Source organism: Phasianus colchicus, chromosome 3, assembly GCF_987193195.1.
Source record: "Phasianus colchicus chromosome 3, bPhaCol1.hap1.1, whole genome shotgun sequence".
Lineage (NCBI taxonomy): Eukaryota > Metazoa > Chordata > Aves > Galliformes > Phasianidae > Phasianus > Phasianus colchicus.
Window position 1 is genome coordinate 9,247,194 of NC_143438.1, and position 13,162 is coordinate 9,260,355.

General features: G+C 39.5%; 1 protein-coding gene across 13 annotated transcripts in view; it reads right to left on the minus strand.

Moving 5' to 3' along the window:
• LOC116226471 (uncharacterized) overlaps positions 1 to 13,162 on the minus strand; it is a 249,168-nt gene that overhangs the window by 65,419 nt on the left and 170,587 nt on the right. For 12 of the 13 annotated variants that reach the window (XR_016464968.1, XM_090136913.1, XM_090136917.1 and 9 more), the window contains 2 exons: positions 4,851 to 4,935; positions 2,163 to 2,323 (listed from right to left, as the gene is read on the minus strand). Coding sequence is in view for 11 of the 13 variants with exons in the window: in XM_090136913.1 (XP_089993039.1) it covers positions 2,163 to 2,261 (99 nt within the window). In the remaining 2 variants the exon portion in view is untranslated. The remainder of the gene's footprint in view (positions 1 to 2,162; positions 2,324 to 4,850; positions 4,936 to 13,162) is intronic. The other variant, XR_016464969.1, reaches the window with a different exon arrangement.

A 13,162-nucleotide genomic window follows, 5' to 3' on the forward strand; every position in this document is an offset into this window, starting at 1 on the left:
ATGCCTCCAGGATGGGGCATCCACAGCCTCCTTGGGCAACCTGTTCCAGTTCGTCACCACCCTCTGGGTGACAAACTTCCTCCTCATATTCAACCTAAATCTCCCCTGTCTCAGTTTAAAACCATTCCCCCTTGTCCTATCACTATTCACCCTTGTAATTGTGATTTTCCCAGAAAGAAGTTGATATTCTAGGTCAGCTTCTCTTTGCTTTTTGGTGGAGTTCCTCTTGTAGTTTAGTTATGATCATTTGATGAAAATAGGGAAGTTACTCCATAATTTAGAATAAATCAGTTTTCTAAAGGAACCAAGGACACAATCTGAAATTTACTTTAAGCTGAACAGATTTGAGATGAAGCAATTTGATTTTGTTAGGCCTTCTCAAACTGCCTAAGACTAGACTTGTAAAAAATCAAGGCACATAAGTTAACCTTCAAATGCTCTGACAAGAATGAAGGGATTAAATTTGTTTAGTTCTGAAGAACCTTCACAAGATCTCCCATATTATACACTGGCACTCAATCAGTAAGAGCAACTTGTGCAACAGCAGGACTCCAACTCATGATCTGCAGAGGAGGAATCAACGCTCCAGGGAATTACATACTGTTGCCATGTCTATGCACCAGGCTGGAGGTATATAAGTCCTAGACTCTCCCAGTTGTAACTATCTTTTTATTTGATAGAGCTCCAAGTTCCAACTTTAAGGACTTGCTAGTTTTCTGTATTGTTGGAAGGGAACAGAAGAATATAATCAGTGCATGCAGGAGTTTGCGACCTGTTTTCCTGACTCTCTGAGCAGTGCATCTTAACTGTACTACAGCAAAGAGCCTTGAGATGTGGACCTAAGTATGGAGAGGAGAAGATACTATTATCAGCAGCTCTCTTTGGCACTGTATTCTTCATGCATCACCTTCCTGGTATTTTGAGAAGTTAAAAAAAAAAGAGAGAAACAGAGAGAGAGAGTGAAAGAGATAGAAAGAGAGATCTCCATTTTATTTAACAATCACCTGTGGACCATAGGAGACTATTATCATTATCATACTAGTAGATACCTCTATTAGGAAACTACTCAATGTACATTCACTGTAAATTTTCTCAAATTAAATTGTTGAATTTTTTTCTCTTAGCCTCAACCTCTGATCCAATCTAATCATGGCCTTTCATCTTTCGGCCCTAAAATCTGAGCAGAGAATTGATGTAACCATTTATCAGCTATTCAGGGATGTATACAGGGACATTTTGTTTTCTTCTCCTTTCTCTAGATTTATTATGGTGAGAAGCATTCTTTATTTACCCTTGAGAGGAGCACAGAGAGTCTCCCTAAGGGAAGAAATAACTTTCTAATGTGAAAATAAACCACTAGAAAATACAGTCCTGGCCCATTTATAAAAAGAGATGCATCATGGAAGAAACAGTAAGAGAATGCTTTTTCTTTGGTAAGTATCCTTGGTATCTATCCTTTGATCTCATTGTACTACCCCAACTTCTCTGTAATCTGCTTGTGGCATTTAACAGCTTCCTTAAGCACAGGTGCATGTATGCATTTATACACACTCAGCAGCAAGATATTCCTGACTGACATGTAATTAGTTTATTCATAACCATAATCTAAATTGTTATTCTTCAAACGACTGGATAATATACAAATCTGATAAAAACATACACACATAGATCAGAAATTACTGCTAAATACTTGGTCTACTTAACTGAAGTGACCTCCAGAGCACTGTAAGACAACCTGTACTGAAGCTAAAGATGCCAGAAAGGTTGAAGTATACATATATCATGTCCAACAGTCCTACTACTACAGTAACTATGGTGATTCCATATATGTAAAGCATATAGAGCTATTCAGTTGATATCTGAGACATATCTACTCCAAGGTAAATTAAAAAATTAGTTCCCAGACTGTGTTTTCACTGACTGCAATGGGAAAATGATTCTGTTATTCTACAAATTTATGTGTAAGTATCTACACATACACTACATCTCCAAAAACCTCATCTAGAGGGGTTTAATCTTGGTCCAAATTGGCCAAATTCAATTCTGAATGGCAATACATCATTTATCTGAGGAACCTTCCATGGAAGACGACTTATTGAGCCAAACCATTATAAGATTGTTAATGTCCAGATATGTAAAGTGAAAAAAACCTCTGGACTCACCAGTGAATGACGTGTTGCAGGTGCTGGATGCACTGGTCCAAGAGGAGTAAACGGTCGAAGTTGCTCACTGTTGGACTGGAATGGTAAACAGGCACTCATGTGAGTGATTACTTAAAGCAGACTTCTTCAGCATTTCCTCAGTTGGTGTGTCAGGTAATATTCTGGTCAGAAAAAGAGTTACTAGTCAATTACGGATCGCTTCAGGTGCATGTGTTTGTGGGAATACGACACCTGGTGCTCAGGTCCAGTGAAAGAACCCACTGAATTTCTAGAGGCAGCCCCAAGGATACAACTTCTACTTTCACAGTGCACCTCAAAATGGTATTGCATGAGACAGGGCTCAGCAGTAAAGCAGCACAACAGTGCATTTGGCCTTGTGATAAATGAACACACAGCAGTTCTGCACGTTGCTCACTGCCACAGATAGACCTCCTGCAGTGGTACCAGGAGGAGGCTGAGGCTCCTGAACTGTGCTTTCAACAGCTGCCATCCCTCCAAAGCACCAGCACTGATACCTAAGCAATCCAGGGATCACTAAATCTAGAAACCTACAGATAAAGAGCAGAAGATGGATATGGATTTGAATTGACTGGTTCCTCCTATTCCCTTCCCTGCCAATCCCCTTCTTGCGAGAGAAAATGTTGTCAGTCTGTGGTAATTACAACACCCACATCCCTATTACCATAAGGAAAAAAAAAAAAAAAAAAAAAGGTGGATGCCCTTCATGTGCCCTTCTTAGGTCTTCTTTCTACATATTTTCCCACTGCTCCTCCAATCATAATGGGCCAGAGTCAATCTGTTTCCTCTCCTGATGACACTGTGGCAGACGTCCACAGGCACTGCCTGCAGGAGCGTTCTCTCTGACAACGGAGAGCCAGCCTGCAACACTTCTATTCATAGAGCAAAAGAGAGAAATCTTCTCATGATTGGAGGCTCCTAGGTGAGCAACTACAATAACTGATCCAAATGTTTCCCTTGTATTATATGATCAGCGAGAATGTGTGTTTTCATTTGCATTTTTACCCTTTGGTTTTCTGCATCTGGTAAATACCGGCAAAGTAAATGTTAAGGTGTCAGCTATCTCTTCTAGAAAGTGATTGACAGTCCCTAAGTGCTCTGGGCTTTTTATAACCAATGTGAGTGACAGCTTTTAAGTGGAAGCAGTTCGTGCAAGTTTCAACCATTGGTTGTCTGCACGAATAACGTGGAATATTGGCTTTTCTTGTACCTATTTAATGGTATTTCCTTCTGCGTTGGCAGCAGCTCTAAACTTTAAGTTGTTACAGAGAAAAAAAATGTCTGTGTTCTCTGCTCTGCGCTTTTCTAAAGCCCTCAGCCCAACAAAAGGAAAAGTAAACTCACATAGTTCAAAGCAGCACAGCAGCAAATAAGTCATTTCTCTTCACATCAGGCCTGGCTAAAGGACAATGTTGCCCAGTACAGTAACATTTCTATGTAACCATTTTCAAACAGTCTCCACCAAAAGTTTTCAAGAAATCCAAGAGTAATTATTATCCCATCGATGTTCCCCATTAAAGCTGTTAACAACCGTGCTACTGAGCCCAATCTCTCTCTCATCCTGTCCCTGTATCAATCACAGAATTGCCAGGGTTGGAAGGGACCTCAAGGATCATGAATCTCCAACCCCCCTGCCACATGCAGGGCCACCAACCTCCACATTTAATGCTAGACCAGGCTGCCCAGGGCCCCATCCAATCTGGCCTTGAACACCTCCAGGGACAGGGCATCCACAGCCTCTCTGGGCAGCCTGTCAACCGGGAGAAACATGTGCTTGTATATTATACATAAAATCCAAGTTAAACATCAGATATGCACATGCTACTTCCAATAAATGAAACCAAATTAGCACCATCATTTAGAGTTTTGCATTTCAAATCCACACACAGGTGAAAGACAAAAAAAAAAAGCATATTTAGTGCACAAACAATTGTTAATCTAAATGCATCTACTTTAAATTGCAACAGACAAGTAACTTAAGCATTGTTGGTAAGCCTGTTTCAACAGTGCATGCTATTGGACTCAAAATGAGCATTTCTGTCCCCAGTGCTTTTCTCCCCCAGGTTACACAGCCCTGTGGCTAAGGTGAATGTTATGGGATACACAGCATGATAAAAAGAGAGCCTTGCTCTTTGGTTTGTTCCCCAGGAATTTCTTGCTGAGCTGAACATGAGCCTAGAAATAACCTCAGGTGCTCAGGGAGGCAAAGCTGTAAAGTCAATAAAAATGGCTGCTGGAACACCATTCAGATCTTATATTGCCATCGTGGAGTAATTATTAGGATACAGAACAAACCTTTCTGAATCCATAAATAACACACTGCTGTTAGCAGAGGACATTTATCTAGTCCCCTATGAAAAAGAAACCAATTGAACATTAAATAATAACCCACCTCACTTGCTTTGTTTTTATATTTACCTTTTCTCGTCCAGTTACATGACTTCAACAATTTATGCTTTAAAAACTTAAATATATACATATTTAAAAAAAATGTACGTGGTGATCATTTGTTAACTGTACAACATAATCTACCTCAGAGAGTAATACAACTTCCTCTTCTTTTCAGCTTCTCATTTTTCTCAACTTTAATGCAGTTGTGTAAGATTTTCCCCTCTCCAGAGGGACAGGCAATAATCAGGTTAGGTGGATATCTTTATGAATGACACTGACCTTAAAATTCACTTCATTTTTCTCTTCTATCCTTCCCAGCTCTTCTGATTCATTTTCTATAGCTGAATATCCCTAAAAAGAGAAGCTGGACACAGATAAACCATTTCACTTCAAAATTTATCCATGTGAAAAATAAACAAATCACTTGCCATCAGATGTTAGAAAATTACTTTAATCTTTAGTACCAGGTGAGTCCATTCATCTTCTTTCTAGAAAAGGGGGGAGGGGAGGGGAAGAACAATCTTAAAATAGTACCCTGAAAAAAGATAAGAAAAGAGCCAGGATACTACTTTTGTGTCTTTAAAGGAAAATAAATGAATTCACTTAACCCTGCTGAGAGAAATATTTCTCCAGGTTTTAGAGAGGAGTGCTTTATTTACATTGCACTTGGGTACTATTAACAGTTAAAATATTTTTTTGTATTTTCTTTGAGTAATTGATTTTAACACATGCAGTAACACTGATTAATCTAATCTACCTCCTGGAAAAAGTTTTCTTCTTATCTGTGTATTTTAAGATTAAAAATTATGCTCCAAACAGAGCTAGGGAAAGTTCTATAGAGCTACAAGATGCTTTCCTGAGTTTTCAAAATTTCATTCTCCCCTCAGATGAGCAACAGTAAAAAGTGAAAGAAAGTGTAAAAAAAAAAAAAAAAAAAAAAAAAAAAAGAAAAATTTCTCATGAGAATTAAGGTACCTATACTAAGCAACATGAATTTGGGATACCTTCAGTTTTAAATTCCTTCCTTCTCAAATTATTCACCTCAGAACTAACATTCACCACCTGCATTTTTAGAGGCTAGAAACCATCATGAGGTTTGCACAATATGCATTTGCTATCATAACACATTCATATATTTTACTTGCTATACTGGAAAAGATCTAGCTAAAGATGTTTTATTTCAGAACATTTCACTTGGCATCTGCTGGACACATTGGATACTACCAAGGTTAGCTATGCAGAAGTTTTCTCTGACTCTAAAATCTGTTCTAAGAGAATAGTAAAATGAGGATTATTCCATTTGTGAAGGGCATACAATGATTATAATGCAAACAGCAAATAAGATACTGTTCTGAGTCTGCTTCATATCCATCTATACAACTCTCAAAGAGGCCCTGAGAAATTCATCATGTGAAAACAGAAAGATAAGGATAGTTCTAGATTTTCACAACTTTAACTTAACACAGCAGAACTGCAATTGCAGAAAAGCTAATGGGTCAGTAGCAAAATATGAACCATGAAATGGGAGAGGATGATGCTTTGCAAGTTCAGCAATGCGGTTTCTAAAGTTGAGGCTCTTGTCCAGTTCATCAGCATACAATGAAGCAGCACAACAAGCTCTGAAGTCCTTGTTGAGAAAAGAGTATGCAAAGAAATATGGTATACGTGAACGTGAAGGAAAGAGATTGATGCCTGGCTTGTTCTGTGGCCATGTATTAGTGCACAAGATGGCTCCCTACATTCTACAAGACTTCAGAGGAACATAGGTTTGTATAACAAGCATACATCATACTGCCTTAATTTTAGACAAAGCATGTCCCATTTTAGTTTTTACATTTTTGTTTGTTTTGAGGTTTTTGTTTGGTGGTTGTTTTTTGATAACTAAATCCCTTTCATTCTTCAGACTGAGCTTTATGTGGTGCAGTAAAGCAGGCAGATCAGATTGGTTCTTCCCTGACTCAGCTAGGAATGAGTTGGTAGGACTGGAAAGAGTTGGGCCCTTCTGAATTGCTCAGGAATGATGGAACTATAGGAAGAATTGGCAGTGCCTCAGAGACATAGTCCTTGCAGAGAGAGTTAGGGCTAACCTTTCTTTGGTGAAGGCCTGGTGATGTGCATACGGTGTAGCAAGAATTTGATGTTGACATGGTATGACTCAGAAAGTTCAGTAATTGACACTGGTAATCTACAGCCTAAACAGGAAAGATGATTCCTTTGCAGCCAGCTATGCTATATAAAAGAAAGAGAGAATAAATATGTAATTTAAGAAGGTATTTGAAAACTAGGATTTCAAACTACTGTTTTTGAAAATGTTCCTGCTTCCCTATTCTATTCTGCTTTACACATCCCATATCTGTCATCTCTTTGAAAAAGGAAATAAGCATAAAAAAATTCCTATCCTTTGGGAAAAATTGAGTTAGCATAATGTAATATTCTCTAGTTAGCCATCAACAGCTATAACAACTCCTTAGATCTAACAGTTTCCTGATGTACTTTTTGAGAGAATATTTCTTGAGATGACATATGCTAATGATGGTTCTAGAGGCCCTGAGCATATGTATTGAGGTCTTAAACCTTAGATAACTTAAGCTCTGTTGCATTTTGACATGTCCAAGAATTATATACAGTTAAACCCAGAAACTGAATGCAGGGATTAATATAGGTCCAAGCTGTCCCTGTAGACTTACATTTTATTTACAACAGCATCTCTCCATTGAAGACAACGTTGTTGGTTTTTGGTTTATTTTAAGGAAATTCCTGGGGAGCTCTCAGTCCTCAGTTGGTGAATAAATAAGACTAGTTCCATACTTCTGAGCTACAGTTCAAGCAGGCCTTCAGGAGACATGGAAGTTCCACTGCATCTGGCAATACAACTTGCATCCTCAAATTTGCCTTCACAGCTGTAAATGCTAGGAGCAAACTTTTATCAATGTATCTGTCCTGTTGTTAGTCATCCACAGTGGTTTACCTAAGGATATGGAAAATGCCTCATTTGTCAGTAGGGATCTGTGTTGCCAGAAGCTAGCTTCCATTTCCCAGGTACCCAAAACTGCTCTAGTAGAAGACATCAGAATCTTCTAATTTCTGACAAAGTAAATGATAGGTGCAAAGAAGGAAGCATATTTAAGCAGAGTAGCAAAGCAGAAGGATAAGAACAGAAACAGTAGAGTTGGACAGAGTTAACAGATCGTATCTAAGATTGCAAGAAAAGAATCACATGCTGTTCTGGATTAGCAGAAAGACTACAGTCTCACTATTTAAAAGGACAAGGAAAATTTGGTTCAGAACAAATGTAAGTGAATTAGGCAACAGAAAACATCTCCTCGGCCATTGGTACAGAAAAAAAGAAATGCTAAGTGAAAAGCCCATTTTCGGATAGACCAACTCCAAACGTATGTTTAGAAGCTAAGAAAAGGAAGCATTTTGGTCTCAGCTTAATGCTGTCCCTGTGGGTAGCCCCATTTGTTTATTTTGCAGTGAACCTTCCAACGTCCCCTTTGCACAAATCATCCTGCCTCCAAACTCTCGGGCACTGTCCTCCCTTCAACCACAGCTTGCCGGCTCCTTCACAAAGCACTGGGCCTATTATATTTCAGCTAGCTTGTCATAGAGCCTAACAAGCTATTTCAATAGCTTCCTCACACTTGTGAGTTAGCGAGCTTTTAATGCTTCTTCGCCCTTACTTAAAAGAGACTGCTATTGGAAAACCTAATACATTCAATATGACAGGGCAGGGTTTACAAATCTAGTTGTCTGGTTTCTATTGACATTTAAAAACAATGTTAGTGACAAAAATGTAATTATTCCTAAATGATGGAAACAAGGAGCCAGGCGTACTGAATGAACTTGTTTTGAACCTCTATTCATTTCACTTCAGATTTTGGCAGAGGTTTTTGCTGGTTTCTATTTTATCCTAACTAGTTTATCCATGTTCCAGACTTTATGTTCTGCGGCTGTCAAGCTTTTCTGTGGAATTCACCCATTGCCACAGAACTGTACTGGAGAAATCCGGCATGCATTTGAAAAATAAGACAATTGTCTTGTTCTCACATGTACAGATCAAATTGAGAACATGCACTGAGCATATGCTGACAGAGTGCTCTCTCCATCACTTTTCAGGCTGCCTTAAATTGCAGTTTTGAAAGGTGTGAACTACCTCATTTATCTCAGTTGAGGATGGAAGGATTCCCCTGTTCCAATCTGTAGAATCTGCTGATTTGTACTGTGCCATAGAAATTCAGCATTTTTGCTACTAAATTTCCAGCCTTACTGCAAGCTAGTACTTTGCTTCCTTCCTCCAAGTTTCACTGGAACTCACTTTAAATGTTTGGCAATCTGCTCCGGGCAACTCTGAGCAGTGGGGCTGGACTGGGCCATTTCTAGTGGTCTCTTCCAATCTCTGCCATTGTGTGACAGAATTTCTCCATGGAAGGAGATGATTGCTCCATCGTAGCATTTGCTCTTCCTGCACTGTTCCATGCACACCTCCAACAAACACGTAGGGACTTAATTAATGCATACAGGTCAAGTCCACAGATGTCAGCTTACCAGTTAATACACTGCCATATGCAGATGAGAAATGATACAGCAGCAAGGCCCTACGAAACCATTAAAAACACTCTCCTATCTATACGAAATGCTTCTAACGTCTGTCTGGCTAGGAGTCAGCTGAGTAGAACTGCCATGATGAAAATCTGCCATCCCTACAGCCTCAAAGCTGTGCTTTGATGCAGGATGACTCAACACAGAAAGCTTAGACGATCCTTGCAGATGCTGGACCAGTGATGTGTTGGCAAAGACTCTTGCCATAAAGAAAGTCCACAAACAGCTATCTTGACTGGATTAATTTCTCGTTCTTCATAATTCACAATAAGACAAGAATTCTGAGACTTGTATAAGCACAACATAAGACACCTCTGTCCACTTTCAGCTTCACACCACCCATTCACAATATATTTCTTCTACCATGTTTCTGTTTTGCCTCAAACTCAGGTGGGATTCATGTTGGACAGATTCAGACAATTAAAACTTGGAAGCTTAACATCAGCTATTCAGCTGGGATCCCCTCACAATGAATCAATGAAACAGAGATCCCATAAGAACAAGACTTCATTTTCTAAGATAGGTATTTGAGACAGGTGGAATACAAAGAATTCTAGATAGATTTGCTGTTCTTCGTTGGCACTGAAAGAAACCTAGATATGGAACTGTCAGGTATCAAAATTTGTTTCAGAGGCATTCTGGTAAGATTACAAGTTTTTTGGAACAGCACTTCCTCTGGTGGGAACTCACCTTGTCTGTGTCTTCCTTTGCTGTTATGGTACAAATATGCATGGTATTATAAATGCAGTTATTTGTTACGATGAATGCTTTTAAGTTACTACACAACACTTTTCTTCTAGAGTGAAACAATGCAAACTGAAAAGCATATTTGCAATTAAATGTTTTAGTCTACCTAAGAACAGCTCGAACGAGTGTTCCAGTATTTCCTTTTGGTTGTAGTTGGTAAAATGAAAGCAAAGGCTGGTCAGCACATTTTCCATCATAATCTCAGAATAAGCAGGGATGGATCACAAAGTACTTCAGCAGTCAACACCACAAGCTTTAACGTGGACTAAAGGAAATTCAAGATAAGCTTCATCAATAGCTGGAAGTGAACATAAAAACAAATGGTTCAAAGCCATTAAGAAATGAAAGCTACCTGTGAGGTACTGTGACACTAGAAGCTCCCAAGCTGAATGAAACATGAAACTTGCTGAAAGAGTACGACACAGGTAGGAATCAAAAAGCTTTTCACCTAATTTTGCCTCTTACACACTGGAATGACTCCAGTGTATCCTTTATACTCTTTGTGCCTTTGTTTCCACATCTGTAATTCAGGTTACGTGTAGCCTGCAACAATAATTCCACAAGGACACAGGACAGCTGAAATGCTTTTTGAGATCCAAGGAAAGGTTCTAGAATTACAATTACCAAAAGCATGTGCAATTATTACTAACACCTCCAAACAGTATCTCAACTACAGGAAGGATGGCCCCCAGACACAAGCACTCAGAGCTGGACCTGAAGCAATGTGCTCTCAAGCTTCGTGAAGCCTGGAATCTCTCCCTGCTTCCAGCAGTGTGCACAGACACCCTGCAGCACTAGGCTATTAATCAATGCCTAAAGGCAAAACAAAAAGCTGCATTCGGACTTCACACAGCTGCAACTTCTTCCACCTAAACCCCAAAGGTCTGAAAATCTCTTTGATTTGTAGGAACAAGTGTTTCACAAATAACTAATCCATGCAGGAGTAAGTGCAAGAGCATCAAAGTGTCCATAAACACTCCAGTCGCTCAGCACAGCTAGGCATTCAGCCCTTAAGAATGCAGTCTCACTGAGAAATTATGCACTGTGAACAAACCAGTCACCGAGTACACCAAAGGTGAGGCAAAGAAACACATCACTGAAGCATTATTTTACACCAGTTTAACTCTTACCTTCATACAAAGACTGCATGAAAAAGAAGGTACTTTGGTTATATACTTTGGTACCATAAAAAAAACACTTCAGTATAAAACATTAAGCAATGGTGTCCTTAAGCTAGATCAGGAGTCTCGTATCCTTAAAGACCGTATTAAGTGTGAAGCTGTCAGTAGCCTTAGTGTTCACTAATGACAAAAGGAATTTTGTCCTGTTTATAACAAGCTGTCATGCTTTCCCTATCTGTGAAAAGCCAGTGCAGCCAAGCCATGGGAAATATAAGAAAATTACTGGAATTAGAAGGGGTGTATACGTTTCTGGGTTTCTAGGAAGGCTGAAGTACGAGAATTTCACAGATGTGGGGACTTTTGAGAGCATTCCAATTGAAACAAACTTGCAACAAACCCTGCCGAGAGGTTCATTCAACAGGATGAGCTAACCAAGAAAACAGTCATTTCTGGCTAGTTGCATCAATATTAGCAGCAGCTGTGAACTCAGTAAACAGCTCTGTTTTCTGGTTGTCAAAGAGCTGCTAAAGCAGATGTGAAACTCATCAAAAATAGGTCACGAGCAGAGAACATGCAAGGGAATGCATCAATACCAGAGTGATCTGAAAATAAGTAACGCTGGATTATCTCAGTAGTGTTTATTACCCCCAAACTGTACCTAACACAGAACTGTAACCAATAACTCCTTAATGTGAATGCTACGATAGGACCTTCCTCACAGCACGCTGGGTCAATAAGGGTGCGGTGCTTTCAACAGCTGAAATACTGAAGAAAAGGTGCTGAATTGCTCCCTGCTTTCTTTTGAATTAGGTTTTCCGAGACAAGTTTTCATCCCTGTCCTTCTTCTCAAACTCTATAATCATCTCAGACTGAGGTATTGCAATAAGCCAAACATGGAATTCGCCACAGCTTATTTTACTTTTGCCACTACAAACAGATTGTAAGTTCACTCTGTCTGATAGGCAACCCTCCAGCAACAGCCATTCCTCCACAGACAGGAATCGGGGCCAACACAGCAATTGCCTTCCCCTTCATGGCCCACAGGACCCACTTCCTCAGAATTCCCCCATATGGAAATTCACTTGGATCTACTTCTAGGACTCTTGCAGTATGTAAAACACTTCACTTCCTTTATTGTCAGGAATATGAAGGTAGGAGACTTAACTCCAAAGGAAGCAGGCTAAGAAAAATAACCTGCTTCATCTACAACAGGACTAAACAAGGAACCTACATGTTCTGCTGTTGCTGCGCCGAGTCTCCGTGGCCATCCTTCACAGTGCAGGTGTGAGGCTGTCTTTGGCCAAATGCCTTCAACAAGCTGAGTCGAAGCCTCATAGCCTGAAGCAGACTCAAGCACTTCCCTAGTCAGTCAGTTACCAGGTGAGGACAGACACACTCTCCTCTGGTTGTTTCCACTTCCACTACAATGGCAGGTTTTACCTCCAACACCGAATGACATCATATAATCAAACACTAGTAAGAAGGAGCTAGTCAAACAAACAAACAGAAAAGCTATTGCTGGTCAGCAAGTTAATGTCAATTCATGTTCAGCTGGGAGAAAATGGGTCTTCAGGAAGCATTCAGAAAAAACACTCCTTCATTTAAGTAGCAGCAGCTCAAAATAAAGCATAAAAAATAGAAATGGTGAAGACACTTCACTTTATTGATGTCCCAAACCAGCAATCAGGTTTCCAGAATTTCAGAAGAGAGGGAAGGGAGAATGGGAAAAGAGTTCACATCCAACTTAAAAGAAATCCCATGACTTATTTCAGTTGGAAGCCTTTGTTGAGGCAGATACTCATGCATTTTAGCACACATTTCCTATATCACAGAACCTAGGGTGAAACATGGTAATTGATTACCGTATTAAAATGGGTGTCCAAGCTTTCAGTAATAATGTAAGGGCTTTTTTTTTTTTTAATAAATGAGGGGTTATATCCCATATATAGCAACAGATGTGGATCTTGAATGCCCACTCATAATACTGCACTATGCTATTTAGAACTTGTTTCTAGAAAAGAAGACTGCCGAGGAAGAAGAGAAAAACATTACTTTCCTATGTGGACACAAAAGGATCACCTCATCCTTTCAGAAGAAATCAAGCCATGCTCTTCCACAATT